This window comes from Zootoca vivipara, chromosome 10, assembly GCF_965207765.1.
Source record: "Zootoca vivipara chromosome 10, rZooViv2.hap1.1, whole genome shotgun sequence".
NCBI classification, from domain to species: domain Eukaryota; kingdom Metazoa; phylum Chordata; class Lepidosauria; order Squamata; family Lacertidae; genus Zootoca; species Zootoca vivipara.
Genome location: NC_142593.1, coordinates 23,722,382 through 23,743,239, shown reverse-complemented (window position 1 = coordinate 23,743,239; position 20,858 = coordinate 23,722,382). Strand labels below are relative to the sequence as shown.

The window sequence follows — 20,858 nt, the reverse complement described above, 5'->3', positions numbered from 1 at the left end:
AAGCAGTATAGCTAGCAACCTATGTCTTTGCTCATTTGAAGTCCTTGGAGAGAAGCCATACAATGTTGATGATCTATTTCCCTTTAAATTGCATTATTTCCTCTGGAGCCTTGATGAGCCTGCAGAGGAGGAGATGAGCTAACTTCAGGAAATACTGTTAAGTGCATGCCCCGCCATGCCTTAAAGGTGAACCTTCTGGGATGTACGGCGGCAAAGTGCAAAGAGAGGGATGAAAGGATGCTAAGCACATGTGCGGAATAGATGCTTTACTCTCAGTCTCATTAGGATGACATAGCACCAATGTTTCAGTTTGCAATAAAGAGAACCACTGTCCATTGCAAATGGGAGTTCTTGTTATTTTGCCTTTTTTTAATAAAAAAAAACAACCCTCTGGGTGGCTTGTCAGGCTAAAGAGGATTGTATTTTAGCATTCGCTTAGTCCGTTACATTTTTTTTTTAAAGGGAGAAACCTTAAACTGTAAGCAAAAATTACTAATGAGACCTGTTATGTGGTTGTATTTGCATCTGTTCATGTGAAATGAAATGAAAAAGAAAACAAAACGATGTCTTAACCAGAGCGTAGCAGCGAAGTAGTAATCTATAAAAATAATGGGTTTCCCAAGCAGTAGAAAATTGCTAAAGGGCTGAAATGGTCTAAAACCATATTATCCAAATAAACCTCTCACCCCTGCTCTTAGCAATGCTTGACTTATTTTTACATCCTGCATAGTTCTGACTGCTTTAATATTCTTGTATATATGTAGTATTTTTGGCAGCATTTAGACCAGGGTAGCCCTTCAGATGATGTTGAACCATCATGGTTAGGGTTGATGGGGATTGCATCTGGAAGGCTGGAGAGGTTCCTTGTCCCTGATTTAGATCTTCTTAAGCATATTCTTTCTGTTGAGGAATTCTGGGCCTTTAGTTTGTTAAGGGTTGCTTGGCGTTGCAAGTCTGGATACCCTACCAGAGTTAATGTTTCTGTTTTCAAGAATGGCTTAGCAAAGCTGTTGCTATGGCTAACAAAGAACAAATACAGAGAGATCGCAGAGTGCAGGGCAGCTTCACAAAGCAGCTCACCTGTTGGTTTGCAAATAACATGCAGAACACTTGAAGTTGGTTCTGCCTGCCCCATGAACGACTTTGCCAAGAGCTGAGGCCCATGAAGATAAAGTACTCACTCAGCATGTGCCCAAGGATTGGCATATGTGAGAAAGACCAGAAGGGGAACTTAATCCCTTGTCAAGTACTCTCTCATAGACTTTGGTGAGTCTATGCCAGGCACCCCCAAACTTCGGCCCTCCAGATGTTTTGGACTACAGTTCCCATCTTCCCCAACCACTGGTCCTGTTAGCTAGGGATTATGGGAGTTGTAGGCCAAAACATCTGGAGGGCCACAGTTTGGGGATGCCTGGTCTATGCACAAGTTAAGGTCACCCTCAGCATGTAAAGTCTGTAAATTAGAAATGGACGTGCACAAACAGAAACAAAGGCTCTGGCAAGGTTACCTGATGAACGGGATGCACAGCTTTCTCCATGGCCTCCAGCCACCTATGGAGGGGAAAAAAAAGATAGATGATAATAGGCTTGCTTGACAGGAATAGTGCAGCATCCTGCATGGGGGCCTTTTGGCCCTTTGGGGAAAAATGGTAGATAGCTGCTCACTTACACAGGCTTGTATGATGAAATAATTGGCAGGGCCAATTTCAAACACATGCAGGAGTCTGTACCTCACAAAAACAGGTGCTATCATCCTCGCAGCATTCCTCATAGTGGTATGAAGAAACATTTTGCAAATGTTCCTCATCTCCACCATTGCCATACTTCTTTTCCTCTGCTATCGGAGGACAAATATGCACATAGCCACCAATATCTAAAACAGTATTGGTGTCTCCTAGTAGAAGGAATTATGTACGTATAGAATATGCAGAGAATGCGCAAATGGAAATCTTGAAAGCAGGCTGAATACAGTTGCTGGGGAATGACAGTGAGTGAAGACTGTTGACCTCATACCCTGCTTGCGGATTTCCCACAGGAAACTGGTTGGAAACAAGGAGGGAGCCAGTGTGGTGAAGTGGTTAGAGTGTTGGACTAGGACCTGGGAGACCGGGGGTTCTAATCTTCACTTGGCCATGAAGGCCGCTGGGTGACCTCGGGCAAGCCGCTCACTCTCAGCCTAACCTCTAGCTCAGAGAATTGTTGTGAGGATGAAATGTACATCAGCTCAAGCCCCATGGAGGAAAGGTTGGATATAAATGCAATAAATAAATGAAAAATGCTGGATCAGAGAGGCCTTTGGTCTGGTCCTTTCCAGGAGAGCTTTTCTTATATGATTATGCTAAAGAACAAAACAAAAACAAAAAAACCCAGAGCAACGCAAAATAAAATAACATATTATGCAAGTTACTAACAGAATGCTGATGGGGAGGGGTCAGTGCAAATGTTTTCTCTCCTGTAGTAAGAGACTGCCTGCTGCTTATGCAATTGACCTTAATAAGCAAATCCATTTTGCAGAACTGGGAAGAAAGAAAACATAGAAAGGAATCTAGCGAGTGGATTATGTACCTCTTCATCTCTTGGTTTGATGTGGCACAGAAGTAAAAAATCCTGTTTCCAGTCTGAGGAATGCACTTAAATACAAAGGGTTTGCCCAGGCTACTGTCCACACCAATTTCAGCACCTTCTAACTTTGTGACTTCTAATGGTCTGCACTTTCCTTCATCCTGTAATGAAGACAAGAAAAGAAAAGATTCTGAGAAAAGCCATGGGGGGCTTAACAGACATGGTGGTGGTGGTGTTTTTGCTAAACATCCCCTTTAATTCCACAAATTGCTTCTCGTCTAAAAAGCAAAGATTGCATAGTAAAGCCAGTTACTATGGGATTGCACTGAAAGAAGCTAATTCCATAGAATCATAGAATTGGAAGGGTACCCTGAGGATCATCATGCCTTCTATTTAAAGTCAAGGAGATTCACCGCAGCTGTCCAAATCCCTTTTGCTCTACTTAGAAGGAAACATATACATTAACCTCCCCTGAATGTGAGAAAAAGAAGAGAAAATGCTTGCATGCTTTGGATATATTTTACAAGTGGTTGACATTCTAGTCCTGTTCTTTTCCTGTGATGCTGGACTTAGTTCCAGGGTTTTTAGGGGAATCATTTTATGCTTTCACAGAGTTGGCCCTATCATTAGGCACAGTGTGGTAGCTGCCTCAGGTGGCAGATAGTAGGTGAAGAGGGGTAGTGGCAACAAAGTGTTGGAGGACAGAGCTTCTCCCAAGCTAGCTTACTGCCTTCGAGTGTGGCGAAGGACACTGTCCTGCCGATGTACGATTCACCCTCCAGTCCAGTTGGCTTCTGTACATGGACCGCACCATCTGGCCCTTTGCCCCAGGCAGCAAAATGTCTTAGGCCAGCCCTTTGCTTGCAGTGAACCAACCCTCCAGCACTTCCTATTGGGCAGGCTACTCTAAATTTCCAGCAGCTGTGGTTTTCATTCTCACCAACTTCAATATTTCAGAAAAAGTAAAACCCTGCAGCAAAAGGAAAGAGGAAAGACTATCTTTGTGCTCTTCTGCTTTTAACTCTGAGAGGACTCTTCTCAGAGCATATATTAGGACTACATGCCTAATATACTTAAATAGCAATTGCTGTGAAAATTGGGTCATAAACTTTCCTTTGCATGTGTGATCTATTAAGCTCCTCCCTTGATGAAGTATGCATTTTGTTTCCTGACGCAACCTCACTCCCAGAATTTCCCAATGGCTATGCTGTGTGCCCTAACCTTTGTGCTGACTGCCAACACCAGTTTAGATCACTCCCTAAAGAGACTGGATGAGTTCAGATGTAGTGCAAATGGAAAGCATGGCTTGCGCTAAGCATACTAAAGAAACTACTACTCCATGGTTTTAGCTTCCATGTGCACAGCAGGAAAACAACAATCTTAAGCTACTTGTCGGCTTTGTTTCTCATTTGCTCAAGGCTCGGCTTCATAAGTTCACTTCCATCTCCCAGGCACAGCAGCCTCTTGCGGTGCAGCGATGACTTTAACTGTGGTTGGTCAATGGTGCTCGAATTCAGGCACAACAGCAAAGAGTGGTGTGCAGATCAGCTTGTAAAATGGTGGTTTTTCAAACCAGGTTCCAATTGCAATTCTAAATCGATATTTCTCAACCACAGTTTGTGGGCAATCTTAGGTTCAAGCAAACCATGGTTTTGTGCTATACCTGAACCAAGCCGGTGGAACAGGCTGATGAAAGGAAATAGCTCGCCAAACCTACACAATGAGTCCGTCCAACTTACACCCCAGACCTCTTTGACTCAGTTTCAACCCTGCATTTACTGGGCTATTTTCTTACTACACTCATTTTTTCTTGCTTCTCTTGTGAAGCATCACTGACAATCTTACCATCTGAAACAGGAACAGTCTCGGCACAACCTGCTTTTCACACCAGATTGTTGATCATAAGAGCAAACAATTTTTGTCAAAGCAGGCCCTCCCTAAATTTCAGTGAAGGGCTTCTATTGCAAAAAATAAGGAATTGCATCACAAATAAACAATAAAATATGGTACTGATCTGCAAAAAAGAAGCATATGCTAATTTATATCTATAGATATAAATGTAGAAATAATAACTGTAATTAACTCTATACCGCAGCATGCCAACAAAGACTATGACCAGGTGCTATGCAGTCACAGACTCTGTTAGTCTGCTGTACAAGCTGCCCTTTGATGATTCCTAATATTGGACAGGACAGCTCACCAAATAGGACTGTGCTCTGTAAAAATAAAATAAAAGCACAAGGTCTGCTTTACTTGAGACATGATGATTTCTCATATCTGAGTCATTACAATATTACGGTATATTGTCTGCTCTTATCCACCATCTGTTGCAAACTCTGCATATATTATGGTGGTGGTGATGGCAGAGGTGGAGGAATCTGGCCAGAGAAAAAGCAGAAATGCAGATCCATTCCAGGCCTCCCCCAGTCCGGCTGTGCTACTAGAAAAGAAGTCCATACACAGTTGCAAAATATTCAGAAATGCAAATGAGCCATTAGAGAGAAGCATAAGCATTTTGCTGCTTGTCTAAGACTACATAAACAAGGTCAGATCTTTTTTAGTGTGGCATAATTAATCTCAAATAAGATCCACTGCCACATTTTGTATGCAGAATCACTAACACTGTTTGGACCATAGATGGGCAGCCTGGTCAGGAATGATGGGAGTTGTAGGGTGCCACGTTACAATAGTCCAATCCCAAGGTTACCAATGAATGATTCCCTGAAGCTATAATGGTATATAGAAGCCAATGCTATGGGACTCTTAGCCACTGAGGTCACCATGGACAAAGATGGATCAAGGAGCACCCCTAGACTGTGCATCTATTCCTTCAGAGAGATTGCAACCCAGTCCAGAAGAGGCACGTAACCCAGGAATCACTTGCCCACAGAACTTCCATATAAGGATTGGGCTTATTGGCTGTCATCTAGCCCACCACCGTGTTTAGGCACCAGCTTAGGACTCCCCCCCCCCATACCCAATTCAGCTGTAACAGAGAACCAGAGCTAGGTATCATCAGCACACTGATGACACCATGCTGTGAATCTCCTAATGATCACTCCAAACAGCTTCCTATAGATCAGGTGTGCCAACTCTAGGGGATGCCCCCTCAATATTCCTTAGCCAAGCTGAGCATGGCAAAGCATCAAAGGCAGGCTCCTCCTGAGCGTGAGGGAAGAGAAGCCGGGGACATTGAAGTTGCACGGCACTGGGCAAGGCCTCCTACCAATGATGTGGCACACTGGGCCACTGAGCCCCCCACAATCTTCCGCCCAAGGCGGTGCCTCTGCTATAGATGAGGGGTGGGGGACTTTTTTCAGCCTGAGAGTCACATTCCCTTCTGGGTAGCATCCCGGAGGGCAAAATGTCAATGGTGGGCATGTCCAGAGACAAAATTCACCTGAGTCCACAGCCACACGTCCCCTTCTGTCCTCCAACCAGAGCCATTATTAGAGTTCAGGGCAAAGAAACTCAAGCAGGGTGCAAGGCAGGGTTGGTGAGGGGTGTGTCTCGGGAGGGTGTGAGTCACATTGCTTCTACACTCCCCACACGAGACATGGGTGTCGCTGTGGTCTAAACCACTGAGCCTCTTGGGCTTGCCGATCGGAAGGTCAGCGGTTTGAATCCTCGCAACGGAGTGAGCTCCTGTTGCTCTGTTCTAGCTCCTGCCAACCTAGCAGTTCGAAAGCACGCTAGTGCAAGTAGATAAATAGGTACCACTGTGGCGGGAAGGTAAATGGTGTTTCCGTGTGCTCTGGCTTCCATCACAGTGTTCTGTTGCACCAGAAGCGGTTTGGTCATGCTGGCCACATGACCCAGAAAGCTGTCTGTGGACAAACGCCAGCTCCCTTGGCCTGAAAGTGAGACGCCAGCTCCCTTGGCCTCCGGCCTTTGACTGGAGTTAACCATCCAGGGGTCCTTTACCTTTACCTTTACCCTCCCCACTCCTTTGTGATACCCAAACCATTTCTTCAATACAGTGGCTCACAATGTAGTGAGCTTCCAGCCCACAGGGGCCTGGCCTGGGTAGTCCACTTTGTGCTGGAAACAGAAGTGGAACTCCAATCTAGGGTCGTGCAATTCCCTGGCAACCTGTAGATTGCTCTTTCCCTCTGCAAAGAAAATTAATCAGTGACTAATAAGAGGAAACATAAAGCATGCCACAGCACCTTGAAAGACCAACAGATTTATTGTGACATAAGCTTTTGTGGAATTAGAGCCTAGATAAAACCATAGTGTTTAATTAGCAAACCGATCCACTCACAATGGGCCTCACAGAGGCTCTGCAAATGGAATCAGATTGCAGGCTGGTTATAAAGAATGGGACGACTTTCTGCCTGTGGAGGATAAAGCTCTCGGTTAGAATGAAGAGCAAATGCACATTGTACCTCTAGGAGGAATAGCTCAGACCTAAATCTATTTATAGTTAAGCCTTTTATATAAACCACTTAGACTTAGCAGTGAATACGTGGGCTTGAAAGAAGATGGGCTTGGATGTTCCATCAGGGAGTGAGACAATGTGAAAGGCCCAGACCCAGGGAGCTGAAAACGTATTTTATATAAACTGGGCTCCGGATGCAATGTTGGAAATTAAGATAATTTTAAAGATTTTTTTTCCTCCCTCTCTTTTCACCTTGCAACCGTTATTTGGTTCAATCATAGGGGGGTGGAGGCAACAACAGGTGAAATGTGTATGGGAAAATTAATACCCCAAATTATTTTTTATAGTCCAACTTTAGCTCAGTTGGTAGAGCAGGAGACCAATTTCAGGGCCATTGGTTTGAGCCCCACACTGGGCAAATGATATCTGCATTGCAGGGGGTTGGACTAGATGAGACTTCATGATGCCTTCCAACTGTACAGATCTTTGATTCAATGATTCTGTAAGGAAATATAGTCACAATGGCTATTACCTTCAGTATCAGTATTCATCTGAATACCAACTGATGGAGAGCACAGGAGGGACAGCCTTGTCCTGCTCCTGCCCTCCTTCTAAGCATGTGAAGGATAGAAGAAGGGGAGGAGGAAGGCAATAATATAAGGAAAGGTTCACTGTTCTATTTTCTCACAACTAAGCATAAACTATGGTTTAGCATTATGTCTGAAATGGGCTGACGGTTTCCAGGCAAGAGAGATTGCTAAGAGTACAGGTTGTGCTGGATGCTTTCTGAAAATCTATTATTATTATTAGGCCTATGGATGGCTAGTTGCTCAAACTGGCCAACTCCTTTACAACTGCTACTTAGGAAGCTCTCAGCTCTTACACAACCAATTATTAGTTTAGGGGTTGGGTCCAATTCCTCTCCAAGCCTTGATTCCTTTTCTTCTTCCAAGGCTGGCAACATCTACTTGGTGTGGAATGCAAGATCCTCAAAATAGAATAATTCCCCTGGCATCCGGCCAGGGGAGCCATGAATGTAGTAGCCAGTTGGACACGTGGTACTCGATCTGGCAAGCGGCGTACGTGTATGTACAGAAGAGAAGCTTGCTTGTGTATACACAACCCACACTTGCAGGATTAGGTTTACCTGGCTTAGGGAAGAATAGACTGAGATAATAAGATAGCCCAGGCAATACACATCTTCAGATAACCAACACCCTCTGGTGATAATCAGGCTAAGCCATCTATTAATAGTTTATAAGACTAGGTACTGTTGACCTAGATTGTCTGAGTGACCCACTGCTGTGGTGAGAAAGCAGAGACATCACCTTGCCGACAAAGGTCCGTACTGTATAGTTAAAGCTATGGTTTTCCCAGTAGTGATGTATGGAAGTGAGAGCTGGACCATTAAGAAGGCTGATCACCGAATTATGGTGCTGGAGGAGACTCTTGAGAGTCCCATGGACTGCAAGAAGATCAAACCTATCCATTCTGAAGGAAATCAGCCCTGAGTGCTCACTGGAAGGACAGATCCTGAAGCTGAGGCTCCAATACTTTGGCCACCTGATGAGAAGAGAAGACTCCCTGGAAAAGCCCCTGATGTTGGGAAAGATGGAGGGCACAAGGAGAAGGGGACAACAGAGGACGAGATGGTTGGACAGTGTTCTCGAAGCTAGGAACATGAGTCTGTCCAAACTGTGGGAGGCAGTGCAAAACAGGAGTGCCTGGTGTGTTCTGGTCCCTGGGGTCACGAAGAGTCAGACACGACTATATGACTAAACAACAACCTTTGGGAGGAAATGTCTGCCGGTAAGCCGGCAAGAAATCTTATACCATTTTGAGCAACGTGACTATTTGCTGCTCCTCCTTTCTCATACTGCGTGACACTGGAATCAGAATAGCACAGAGAGGTGACGAGCTTTTTTTTTTAAAAAGGGAGGGGATTTGCATATGGGAGCACTCCTGTTTAAACAACTGCTTGCATTCGCAAGGTGAGCAAAACTCGGGTCACCTTGCAAATGTGAACTTCTGCTGATGCCTTTCCTTCCAAGTGCCTGCAAAGTACTGAAGTTGATAGCAGATGTTCCAACTTCCTCGCACACCAACCTTAACCAACAAGAAAGAGCCTCGGAGTCCCAGCATCCCTGGCTGGAAATGAAGCTACTGGCACGGCCTTCTCCGCAGCAGAAATAGATGCTGATAGCATCATTTTTCCCACTGAGGATGTTGGGACTTGTGACCTAATCCTCTCCTTGGTGGTAAACAATGCTTCTCTAGGGAGGTGTGGCTCCTTCCACTTCCTGTCTCTGCAACATCTGTGGGTCCTTGAGCAGGCAGAGGAAGCAGGAGCTACAGCTCCCGAGGCTAAGCCTCTTTCATAAAAATAAAAGTCAAAACACATATGCAGATCTTAAATAAGCACTTGCAAATGCAAAAAAATCTATAAGCAAAAAAATTGGTTAGTATGGAGCATTTTAATGATAAAAAGGCCTTATCATCCCCTCCATTTCCAGTGTTCAGACATGAGTGTCATTGCCTATTTGGCAAAATATCACACCTCACACAAGAGGGATGGTATCAGCATGGTTGGCTTGTAGAAAAGTAAACATGATGATGATGATGATTCTTCCCCCCCCCGCAAGACCAATTGCAGTCTTTAACAGTCATCAACAGGTTTACCACTCCTATCAGCCCATCACCCATTCCCATCACCCCCACCCTCTGAATATACATAAGGGTCTGGTGACTTCTGTTTCAGTGTATCTGATGAAGTGTGCATGCACACGAAAGCTCATACCAAAATAAAAACTTAGTTGGTCTTTAAGGTGCTACTGAAGGAAGTTTTTTTTATTTTGATGATGATGATGTTATATTTATACCCCACCCATCTGGCTGGGTTGCCCCAGCCACTCTGGGCGGCTTCCAACACACATAAAATAAGAATAAAACATCAAATGTTAATAGTAACAATCTGATCCAATATAAAAGGTCACAATAACTTTAAAATAAACAACTTATATCAAATAAATAAATATTCAATAACGCATTTGAACCCAATAGTAAACAGTAAAATTAAACATCGCGGAAGGGGGACTTAAGAGGGTAGACTCCCTAAATTGCCCAATGAGGACTATTGATGATGCCTCATAAAGTGCTGAATGGGGATATAAAAAAGCATGTTAGGAGTGGGAATGGAACGTTTTAGCGGAGTAAAGTTTCATTCAACATCTTAGTTTGTTTGGAAGCCATTCATCACAGTTCCTCATTTGTACATATTGGGAAACTATGGTTAACTGCTAAGTTTCCCAGGAGACATTGGAAGCGTGTACCTTGGGGGTGTGAAGTCAAACCATTGGAGAGTTACAGCGCCTGCTGTGGCTGTAGAGACTGAAATGGGAGAGACATTGCAGGTGGGGCAGATGAAGGTATCTGGATGCACCATGGCATTTCTTCTCTCTGCAAGCCTCCCAGCAGTCACCCCTCCTCTGGTCACTGCTGTGGATAAACAACCTGACTGCCTCTCTCCAGACACTGCAATCCTCTGCATAAGTTTCCCATATGGTTGATTCTCAACCTTTTTATTAACCTTTTGCCACATATTTGCCTGGTGGTACTGCTGTTATCACAGCTGCCAACTCCCTAGGGCCCTGGGTCCCCAAGCACCCACAAAAGTCCCCATGAAAGAGGGCTAGGCACCCACAAATTTTGGTGCCACGGCCAATACCCATGGCCCTGGGTGCCACAGTCGTGGGGCCAAGCTGACACTCCTGGCTGTTATTGTGACCCACCTTAGGTCAGGTGGTAGTCCAGAAGTGGGTCGTGACCCACCTGTTGAAGACCACTTTTCTAGACTAAGTGGAGAAGTTAGCTCCTAATGTTTAACATACTATTTAGATTAAGTGACACACAATCTCCCTGTTAACAGTTTAGCATTGTATGCAAAAGGGGGGGGAGAATCATGTTGTCAAACATATATGCACACCCATTCACACACAGAAGAGGTAATATTTTGGGTCTATCTTAAGAATCCAGATTTAACTCGGAACATAGGAAGCTGCCATATACTGAGTGAAAGTACTGGTCCATCTGCAAATGGCTATCCAAGGTTTCAGACAAGAAACTTTTCCAGCTCTATCTGAAGATGCTGAACCATCGACAAAGCAGATGTTCTACCACTGCACTTCAGCTCTTCCCAGTTACACTGACCCTTTATTTCATGATAGCAGATGGTTTAGGGAGCTATAATGCACTCAGGTCTGATAAAAATTTCATTTGAGGGCCCACACATTGACTTTTTTCTAGTACTTTCAAAAAGATCTCTGATCAAAGTTCTCCACCTGCTGGATACGTTTTGAAATTAACACTGCCTCTTCGAGGGACTAAATACAAGATGGGTTCTCAAAGTGAACTAATTTCTAACATGGTTGAGTTAATTATTCATATGAATAAACAAAATAAACAGAAAACAACTGAATGTAAATGTCTATGCTACATTACCTGTACAGTTACTGCTTATTTTAGTGGGGATGTAATAAGATGTGTCTCCCAGCAACAATCTTCAAAACGTAATTTGCTTTAAGCCAAGTTTCATTAAATCAAATTTAGAAAAGCAATCAATAATTATACAATCACCCAGTAGATTAAAAATAAAATAAGGGTGTACTCTAAATTTATTCCTCAGATTGCAAGACGGAAGAGGAACAGGCCTCAGACTTGGATGACTTCCATTTTCATCTGATTGGAAGTAGAACATATCTTGTCTTCTTGAAGATAGGATCCATTTTGACCCTCTGAGATTAGAGCCTTTTAATCAGGGGTGGGGGACCTGCTATCCTCAAGCTTTCTTCAAATGGTCCTTGGCCTATTTCATGTGGGGAGTTGGAGCTCAGAGAGAGAGAAGGCAGGGAGGAGAGGAAAGGGGGGGCAGGGACAAGATAGGATGGATGCAAGGAGGGGGAAGCCCTCTGTAACTGATCTGTTCCAACCTCTGACAAGAGCAATTTGTTCCAGATGTACGGTATTTTGCACAAAGAATGGTGACCAAAACACGCATTAGGTATGACAAAATATCCCCAGCTGCCTCGGCAGCTAGTCTCCAGAAGGTTTGTGTATGGTCTGGTCTTGATTGCTGCAGAGCCTGGTGAACTGGAACAAACCAAAAATGTAGACTTGAATCCCTAGCATTACACTCTCCCAGAATTCCAATGCATGGTGTGTGTGTGTGTGTGTGTGTGTGTGTGGTTGTGTGTGTGTGTGTGTGTGAGAGAGAGAGAGAGAGAGAGAGAGAGAGAGAGAGAGAGAGAGAGAGAGACGGCGCTCAAAAACGGAGTAGGGTATGGCCTGCCCACTACAGTCGTACCTCGGTTCCAGAACGCCTTGGGAGTCGAACATTCCGGCTTCTGAAAAATTGAAAACCAGAAGTGAGTGTTCTGGTTTTTGAACATTTTTTGGGAAGCCAAAAAATCCGGCACGGCTTCCGCTATTGTTTCTGGCGTGCCTGCACAATTGGAAACCAATCGGAAGCCTTGCCTTGCTTTCTGAACATTTTGGAAGTCAAACGGACTTCCGGAACGGATTCCGTTCGACTTCAGAGGTACAACTGTACTTAATTTGGACACACCCACTACCAGCATGCTCCCTCAATGGACAAACGAAAAAATTATACACAGGCCTTACCTTTTTGTGTTTGTAATAGTAGAGGCAGCCATCGTGCTTTAGCACAAACCATCTCTTCCTCCAGCCCTTCAGGATTCCTGACTGGGTTCGTTTGTGCAGATATCCTCGACATGTTGGGCGAGGGGTGTTGGGACAACGACTGATATCAGAGCCAACCAACAATGTCAAGATATCTGGACCTGAAATATTTCATTATATTGTGGTCTATTACAAGGTAAATTAAAACCTAGTCTATAAAGTAGGGAGGTGGGAAAAAACTCTTCTATATTATTATTACTTATTAAATTTGTACACTGCCATTTATTCAAAGCAAAATGAGAACACAAAATACATGATAAAATGAAAACTACCCAATAACCCCCCCCCCCGTTGTCGCTAGGGTGTTTGGATGTTAATCAGCCTAAGGCCTGGTTCATGCGAGGGGGTATCCTGACTGATATATATATATATATTAAAAACACTCCTTAGTAAACAGAGGTAGATGTGGTAAATGACTGCCATTCTCTTCAAAGCAAGTGTCTGAATTGCACTCCTATAATTAAAGAATTTGGTATGTGTGTCAAGGTAAATTTGTTGATCTGTCAAATTTATTGATCTCTGTCAAATTCATAGCCTGGTGGAATTCAGTATGTGGTGAAAGTAACTGGCATGCCCTAAAGGGTACGGTTTGATTTTAATATATCCCAGGGAAATAATTCAAAATTAATTTAAGTGGCATTTTGTTTCCCCTGTATAAAACACTCTCCTCCTCAAGTAACGTATTATTTGCACCTGGATGTTGGTTCTCTTATACACAGACAGGTCTAACGTGTTCATTGAGCCAGCTATGAATTTTCCTCCTGAAGAAACACCAGACATAAATAGTAGATTGATGTGTTGAAGGCCACTGTCAGGACCCATCTGTCTTTGAGGCATGGGACCCAAAAGCAATATTGCTAAATGTGCTCTTTCCACCTGACATTTTGGCCTAGACTTAAGTGATACTATGAGCAGATAACAATATTAGTAGCTGGCACAAAGAGAAAATGAGGGTCTTTTATCCAACCAAGGTTTTCCTCTTGGATCACTGTCACCTTATTGCTCCATCAGTCTCTGCATGTCCAAAGTAACTTGCCCTTACTGTCAAAGTCAGCTTTTCCAATGCAGCTGAGTGATAAAATTCATAGGCAGGCTCTCCCTTGAAAGTTTTTTTTTTTTAATTGAATCTGTGGCACTTTCAAGCACACTTACATCAGAAATGTCAATCTGTTTTCTCTGGCCTCTCTTTAATTTGCTCCTTCTTTTCCCCTTGCAATTATTGCAAGAGCTCATGAAGGAAAATAACCCCCAGGCCAGCATTTCTTTTGTGCATGCAGTTAGGAGAACAGCCTGCCCAAAGCTCCTTCACATGTGTTTCTTTCAGAGAAGTTATTTTCTCAACAGAAACATTTTCATTTGGGATAACACAATAGCCCTTTGGGGGCATTCTGATCTTGTGAGCAGGAATAAAAATGCCAAGCTCTGCCTTCATCACCAACCCTGTCACTCTCCAGCTCATGGAGAGAAAAGTCTGATTGTAGCTGCTGAAGAGTGCTGGCTCTTTGGTAGTGAGTTTGGCGAACAGAAGGATGTTAGGCTCCTAGAAAGTGGTTTTTTAAATCTATATAATCAAATTTGACTAGACAAAATCAGGGAAGGCAAGGACTGAGTAGTTTCTGAACCAATGAATTGATTAATAGTTGCACAAAATGCTCCTGTTGTTGTTGCTTAGTCGTTTAGTCATGTCCGACAATTTGTGACCCCATGGACCAGAACACGCCAGGCACTCCTGTTTTGCACTGCCTCCCGCAGTTTGGACAGACTCATGTTCCTAGCTTCGAGAACACTGTCCAACCATCTCGTCCTCTGTCGTCCCCTTCTCCTTGTGCCCTCCACCTTTCCCAAAATCAGGGTCTTTCCCAGGGAGTCTTCTCTTCTCATCAGGTGGCCAAAGTATTGGAGCCTCAGCTTCAGGGTCTGTCCTTCCAATGAGCACTCAGGGCTGATTTCCTTCAGAATGGATAGGTTTGATCTTCTTGCAGTCCATGGGACTCTCAAGAGTCTCTTCCAGCACCATAATTCAAAAGCATCAATTCTTCGGCAATCAGCCTTCTTTATGGTCGAGCTCTCACTTCCATACATCACTACTGGGAAAACCATAGCTTTAACTATACAGTACGGACCTTTGTCGGCAAGGTGATGTCTCTGCTTTTTAATGCTCCTATACACCTTCAATTAGTGACAGGCAGACCTGTCAATTTTGTGCTTCTCATTTTTCCAGTCTTCAGTTCTCTCCCCATTTCCACATCAGTTTTTGATATTTTTTTAAGGCCTTGTGAAAATTTAAGGCCTTGTGAAAATTTCTCCTCATATGCATAAATATGCATGCAATTTTGCCTAATATATGCATTTCTGCAAACCAATTTTCCCTGTTCTAATGCATAAGTTATTTTCACTGTTTTCATGAACCTTGTGCCTTAATAATATATGCCTGTTTGAACACATTCCTTGGCTGGAAAACTGTGCTGCAAAATTTTCAGGAGTGTGGATTTCAAGAGATGGCTGTGTTTTGGTCCATGCATTGTCTTGGAAAGTGTGATTTTGCAAGTTTTTCTTTTAAATGTGAACTGAATTTAATTTCTCCCCTGTCCATATATGTAACAGACTTTTGAGCAGGCGCATGTGTTTGTGTAAAAATCCTTGGACATTCATGGGAGGACACAAAAATTCTTTGAGATTCATGTGTTGGGGGCGGGATTGCTACATTATGTACAATCTATTTAAAAAATGTTGCCCAAGGGCTGGTATCTATTTTATTTCCTTTTTAACTTTTGAAATGAAGCTATAGTTGAGGGGCAGAATACACAATAATGTTGCTGCCATGCACTCTTTCTCCCCTGGAAATGTTGCCATATTGTGTCGTTGACAGGGCACTGTAGCAAAAGAAAGAAAGAAAGAAAGAAAGAAAGAAAGAAAGAAAGAAAGAAAGAAAGAAAGAAAGAAAGAAAGAAATGTGGCTGCCTCCTATTTATTTTCACTATTTAAGTTTATGGTTTTTGCTTTGTAAAAACTGATAAATCTTGGTTCACAAAACCTGTCCAAAAAACCTCAGCAAAATACTTTACTGCATTGGAATCATTACCTTTCCTTGCCAAATTTGCAGCCTCCGAGTGTGGCATGCTACTAACGTCCGTTCCATTGACAGCCATCACAATATCTCCAATCTGGAGGCCTGCTTCTTCTGCTGAGCTGTCTGCAACAGAAGGGGGAAAGGGCCCTTATTCGGGACATTTTGATAATATGCCAAGAGGAGTTTACTTTTCATCCCTAAATAAATACAACACAAAGTGGTCAGGGGATCAGTTTTCCTTCTAGCCAATTTTTTCTTTGGGGGGGGGGCAACTTGACAAACATAGTAAACTTTAGCTTTCACATGCTGGCAGGGGCTGATGGAAGTCGTAGTCCAAAACATCGGGAAGGCACAATGTTGAGGAAATCTAGAATAAGCTCTGTGGAGTTGCCACAGCCAGGCGCAAGCCAGGCTCTGATGGCAGAGCCTGTTGTAGGGGTGCCCCCTCAAAAAAAAGTGCGCTGGGCCACAGCCTCCCCCAACATGGGGGGAGAGTGTTGTTCCACCTGACAAACTGAAAATATTGGACTGATTGCCATAGCGCTATGTTGAATTCCTCCCTTAAAAGTGAAAACAAAGAGATCATACAATGTCACAAACTGAAATAAATCCAATGTTGGTATAGAGACCAGAAGTACAGGCAAGAATTCCCACCCGCCCACTGTTCCATTCATGGGAAAGGCATTTTAAGATCAAAACACAGCAGAGCAGAGTCTGCGTCAAAGGCCTGAATTTTTCTTGCTCTTGAGCCGTAGCCTTCCTCATTATTGCAAATAAGGACGGAAGCCATAAATATCATTCACTTAGAAGGAAAAACAATTGCTGGTAGGATAGAAAAGCATGCCTGACCTGACCCAAAAGTGCTAAGGTATCCTCCTTTGGGTTATTGTTCGGCAGCTGAAAACTGCATGGACTACTTTTAGAGAAAGACTTATGTAAAGTCAGGCTAGGAATAGACAAGAACTTACATAAGCAGAAAATATGTTCAACGTAGGTGCATTTGAATCCTACGAGGATGTGTACCAGAACCATCATTTTACCTTCCGTTTTCAGTATATAATTAAACTGTCATAATGTACCAGGTAAGCATGTTTCCCACCCCCCACCCCCCGGAAAACACACACACATAAATGTCCTCTTTGATTAACTTAAATAAAAATTTAACATTACTAGTAGCTTGTGATTTCATAAGTGTGTCTTACAACATAAACCCCAGAGTCCTGTCTTAGAGCAAGGGGGAAGGAAATCAGACAGGGAATGAGAGATACAAGACCACTGTGAATTTCTGCTCTTTCCAAAAAAAGCAAAATGATAATTTATACATTAGGACCATTCTGCTATTCAACAGACTGATAACTCCAGAGAGGCGGTATGAGATTTCTGAAGCTATTCCAGTATGCTCAACAATTTAAAGACTTCAGGTGCAATTTTTTGTGATCTCTATTTGCTTCATTTTGGACAGAAGAAGCCATTTTGTAAGAATTTGTTCCAGAATTATTGGCTCTTGCCATTTGTAAATGAAAGCAAATGGCCAAAATGGTAACTACTTTAGGCTTCTCTGTGTTCTACTCTTGAATCGTGTATGGCTTCTGAAAATCCACCTCAGTCACTAACATTCCCAAGACCCAAACATAATGTTTCAGAGAGCATTTGGCTTAAGGAAGAAATGGAAGTCCGGTCCCAGTATATAGCAGGAAAATTCTAATAAATGTCAATATCAGGCAGGGGGTGCTGACTTGAATAAAATATTGGGGGAGCCCAGGTAAGGCCTGCCCCACATAATCGATCACATGACGCAGTGCGTGCACACCATTTGAATGGCAATGCCCATCAACTGGGGGAAGGGCAGGCACCTCAAATATTTTTCAGGGGGGAGCTGAAGATTGGAGTTGGCTCCTATGTAATCAAGGGTTGGCCCTAACACAGCAACTTCTCCATCCTGGCTGCACGGTCCCTCAAAATTATAACAGCATTCAGGTGTACTGCTAAAGTGTGCTTCTCAGACACTAGCTTCTTCCCTCAGGTGTGGGTGGCAACTAAAAACTTCCATCCCTGATCTAGTAGCAAACCAACTTGCCACTTCATCTGAACCTGGTAAGTGACGGTTTCTTCAAACCATAGTTTCTCCGTATGCTAGGATTGCAAACAGCGGCTTGCAAATTTCACCGGTGAGCAAAACTATAGTACAGACAAGCCATAGTACACTAAGTTTGTATGAAATGGCAAAGTCAGCATTGGAAGCTCTCAGTCGCATGAGGGGAAAGAGAGGAACATATCTGTGAAGTAGTAGGCTCGTGCTTATAATCCTAAATAATTCCTATAGGCAGTGCTTTTTTTCTAAAAAAAAATGTTTAGGAGTACTCTCATTTTCCTACTCATATTGAAATACTGCCCCTCAATGAGGCCAAACTTAGATTCACAAAATATTTAGGGGTATGCGTCCCCCCAGGGAAAAAAAAGCACTGCCTATAGGAATCCTATTTAGCTATTACAGGAGCAAGTCAGATGTAGGGAGCTGATCTTGTTAAAAATTCAGAAAGAGAAGAAAAAGCTCGTATGATTTTAAAACTGCCAAATAGTTTCTTGCTTTATATGGATCACTGACCTTTTTTGTCATGATCATCACCTCTCCTTAGCAGAGATATATGGTTGGGAGGGGAAATTGCCCCAGGCTATGCCTGACCCTTTTAGTTTCATTAAATGAAAAGTCAGTCAGAGAAGATCATTTATCAATAAGTAAATGGCACATAAATGGGCATCTGTTCCTCCTCTTACCATTTTCAGTATAACAGCCAACGTCATTCGCAAAAACAACCCCTAATCCATTTGCAGGAGGGCTATAAAATTAAGTACGGGTATAATGCAGAATGACACTTTTATGTTGCTATCTATATTGCAGAGAAAATCAACTTCATAGCAACAATAATAAAAAGAACACAGGAGACTTGTTGAGCTGCCAGCTAGCTGTTTGCCCTGAGGCTCTTTGTCACCACAAATTCAGTGATGGTCCTTAGCTTCTTTTTAAGCACTCTGCCATGCAAGTCACTTAGGATCTGCTCATAACGAAAATGTGCTTTGTGGGTATCACTTACTGGTGTCCACTTCAGTTACCAGGATGGGCTTCGAGAATTGGATCCGGAATCCCCAGGGGTAATCGCCTGTTCCTTTAGCAATTCTTACAGTTCGTTCACGAACTAAAACAAGAAAGAAAGAGAGAGAAATAAAGCCCCTGACTTTGTGTATTTCTAATATAGCTGGGAAAATCCAGCTAAAGACCGCACCCCCTCCCTCAGAGGCAGATGCTTTTTTTGTTTTTTTGTTATTTTGAATTGCAAAGAGTACTGGCTACAGGTGAGACTCTCTGTTTAAACTGGTAATTTGAAAGAAAGAAAAAAGGTATACACAATGTACATTCGTAAATCTGAGGAACGGAACCAGGCACGTACAAATAAAACCATCAGTGTTACCTGCTACGGGTCTGGGCCTTTTGCTAAGACACCTGGGGCTGTTATTCGGACTGGCATCATCCCCTCTAAACACCCAAGACATTGAGTGGAAGATCTCGGTGTAGAAACCTCTCTCTTCACTTTCACCACGCAGACCTAGATCCACTGAACGGCCATCCTCTGAGTTTACTGGAAAGTGACAAGAGAAGAGATTTGTTTCGTTTCCCTATTCCAGAATCTTATTTTATTTATTTATTATTATTAGGTAAAGGTGAAGGGGCCCCTGACCATCAGGTCCAGTCGTGTTTGACTCTGGGGTTACGGCGCTCATCTCGCTCTATAGGCCGAGGGAGCCGGCGTTTGTGCACAGACAGCTTCCGGGTCATGTGTCCAGCATGACAAAGCCGCTTCTGGCAAACCAGAGCAGCGCACGGAAATGCCGTTTACCTTCCCGCCGGAGCGGTCCCTATTTATCTACTTGCACTTTGATGTGCTTTCAAACTGCTAGGTTGGCAGGAGCTGGGACCGAGCAATGGGAGCTCACCCTGTTGCAGGGATTCGAACCACCGACCTTCCGATCAGCAAGCCCTAGTTTAACCCACAGCGCCACCTGGGTCCCTATTATTATTATTATTATTATTATTATTATTATTATTATTATTATTATTATTTTATGGCAAAGATATAGGGAGGAATTCAATGTAGTGCTATGGCAACTGTTCCATCAGTGGAAGCATTTTAGCTTGCCAGTGGGAATGATCTGGCACATGTCAAAGGGCCCACATGTATGTCGAAGTGTAAATGGTCTCTAGAGGAAGGCTTGTGGCGGTAACCCTCCAGTGAATTACCATAAGTGCAAATGATGGGAGACAAGTCTGTTGCTGCCCCCCAGCCATATAAAACATTGTGTGTGTGAAGGCTGCCAATCATGCTTTAACAACTACCGGTACTGCTGGTTCATTAGAAATAGACTTTTTCCACTTCATGGGCATAGCCAAGTTTTTTGGGGGGGGCAGCCAAAGTTGTTGAGCTCCCCACCCACCCCAATCTTAGAATAAGAAATCAAGATAACGAACTTTTTATAAGCAAATGGAGATGGTTTTCAGATAAATTGTAAACAGATAAAAACATTAGCAGGATTATTGTAAAGCCTGCAGTTTTATAAGAGTATATATTTACAGTAGAGCAGAATTTGGATTTGCAGAAGATATTAAAAATTTAGGGAATTGCAGAAAGAGGGGGAAGGATGTCAAATTTTGAAAATCTTAAATTGATTGTAAAACTAATAAAAATGTATAAATTTGAAAAGTATAAATAAAAAATCATCATCATGGGTAAAAATACCCCATATATAGGACATTGCGAGGGACAGGCTTCTGCTGGGGGGCAGGGGGCGGGCAGAATCTCAGATAATTGAGTACTTTCAATGGTTTTCAATAATATTTGTGGATTTAGGGGGAGCATCTGCCCTCCCTGCCCCTCCCCCATGTTCCACTTATATCTATCGATGGCTAAATACATGTTAGTGACTTAAAAGACAGCAGGTTTCAAGTTGCATTTGTACATTGCTATACACACCAGGGAGGGGGCAGGCAAGCCTTCACCTGATGTTCCTTGCCTGATTGCAAACCACCCCCCCACCCCC

General features: G+C 43.2%; 1 protein-coding gene across 1 annotated transcript in view; it reads right to left on the bottom strand.

Annotated features, from left to right (window-relative positions):
* The window catches only part of LOC118076873 (uncharacterized), a 45,990-nt gene that overhangs the window by 9,166 nt on the left and 15,966 nt on the right, over positions 1-20,858 (bottom strand). The window contains exons 4-9 of the mRNA XM_035100030.3: positions 19,235-19,402; positions 18,860-18,961; positions 15,780-15,890; positions 12,620-12,798; positions 2,566-2,723; positions 1,509-1,551 (exon numbers count right to left, since the gene is read on the bottom strand). Coding sequence (XP_034955921.3) covers positions 1,509-1,551; positions 2,566-2,723; positions 12,620-12,798; positions 15,780-15,890; positions 18,860-18,961; positions 19,235-19,402 — 761 coding nt within the window. The remainder of the gene's footprint in view (positions 1-1,508; positions 1,552-2,565; positions 2,724-12,619; positions 12,799-15,779; positions 15,891-18,859; positions 18,962-19,234; positions 19,403-20,858) is intronic.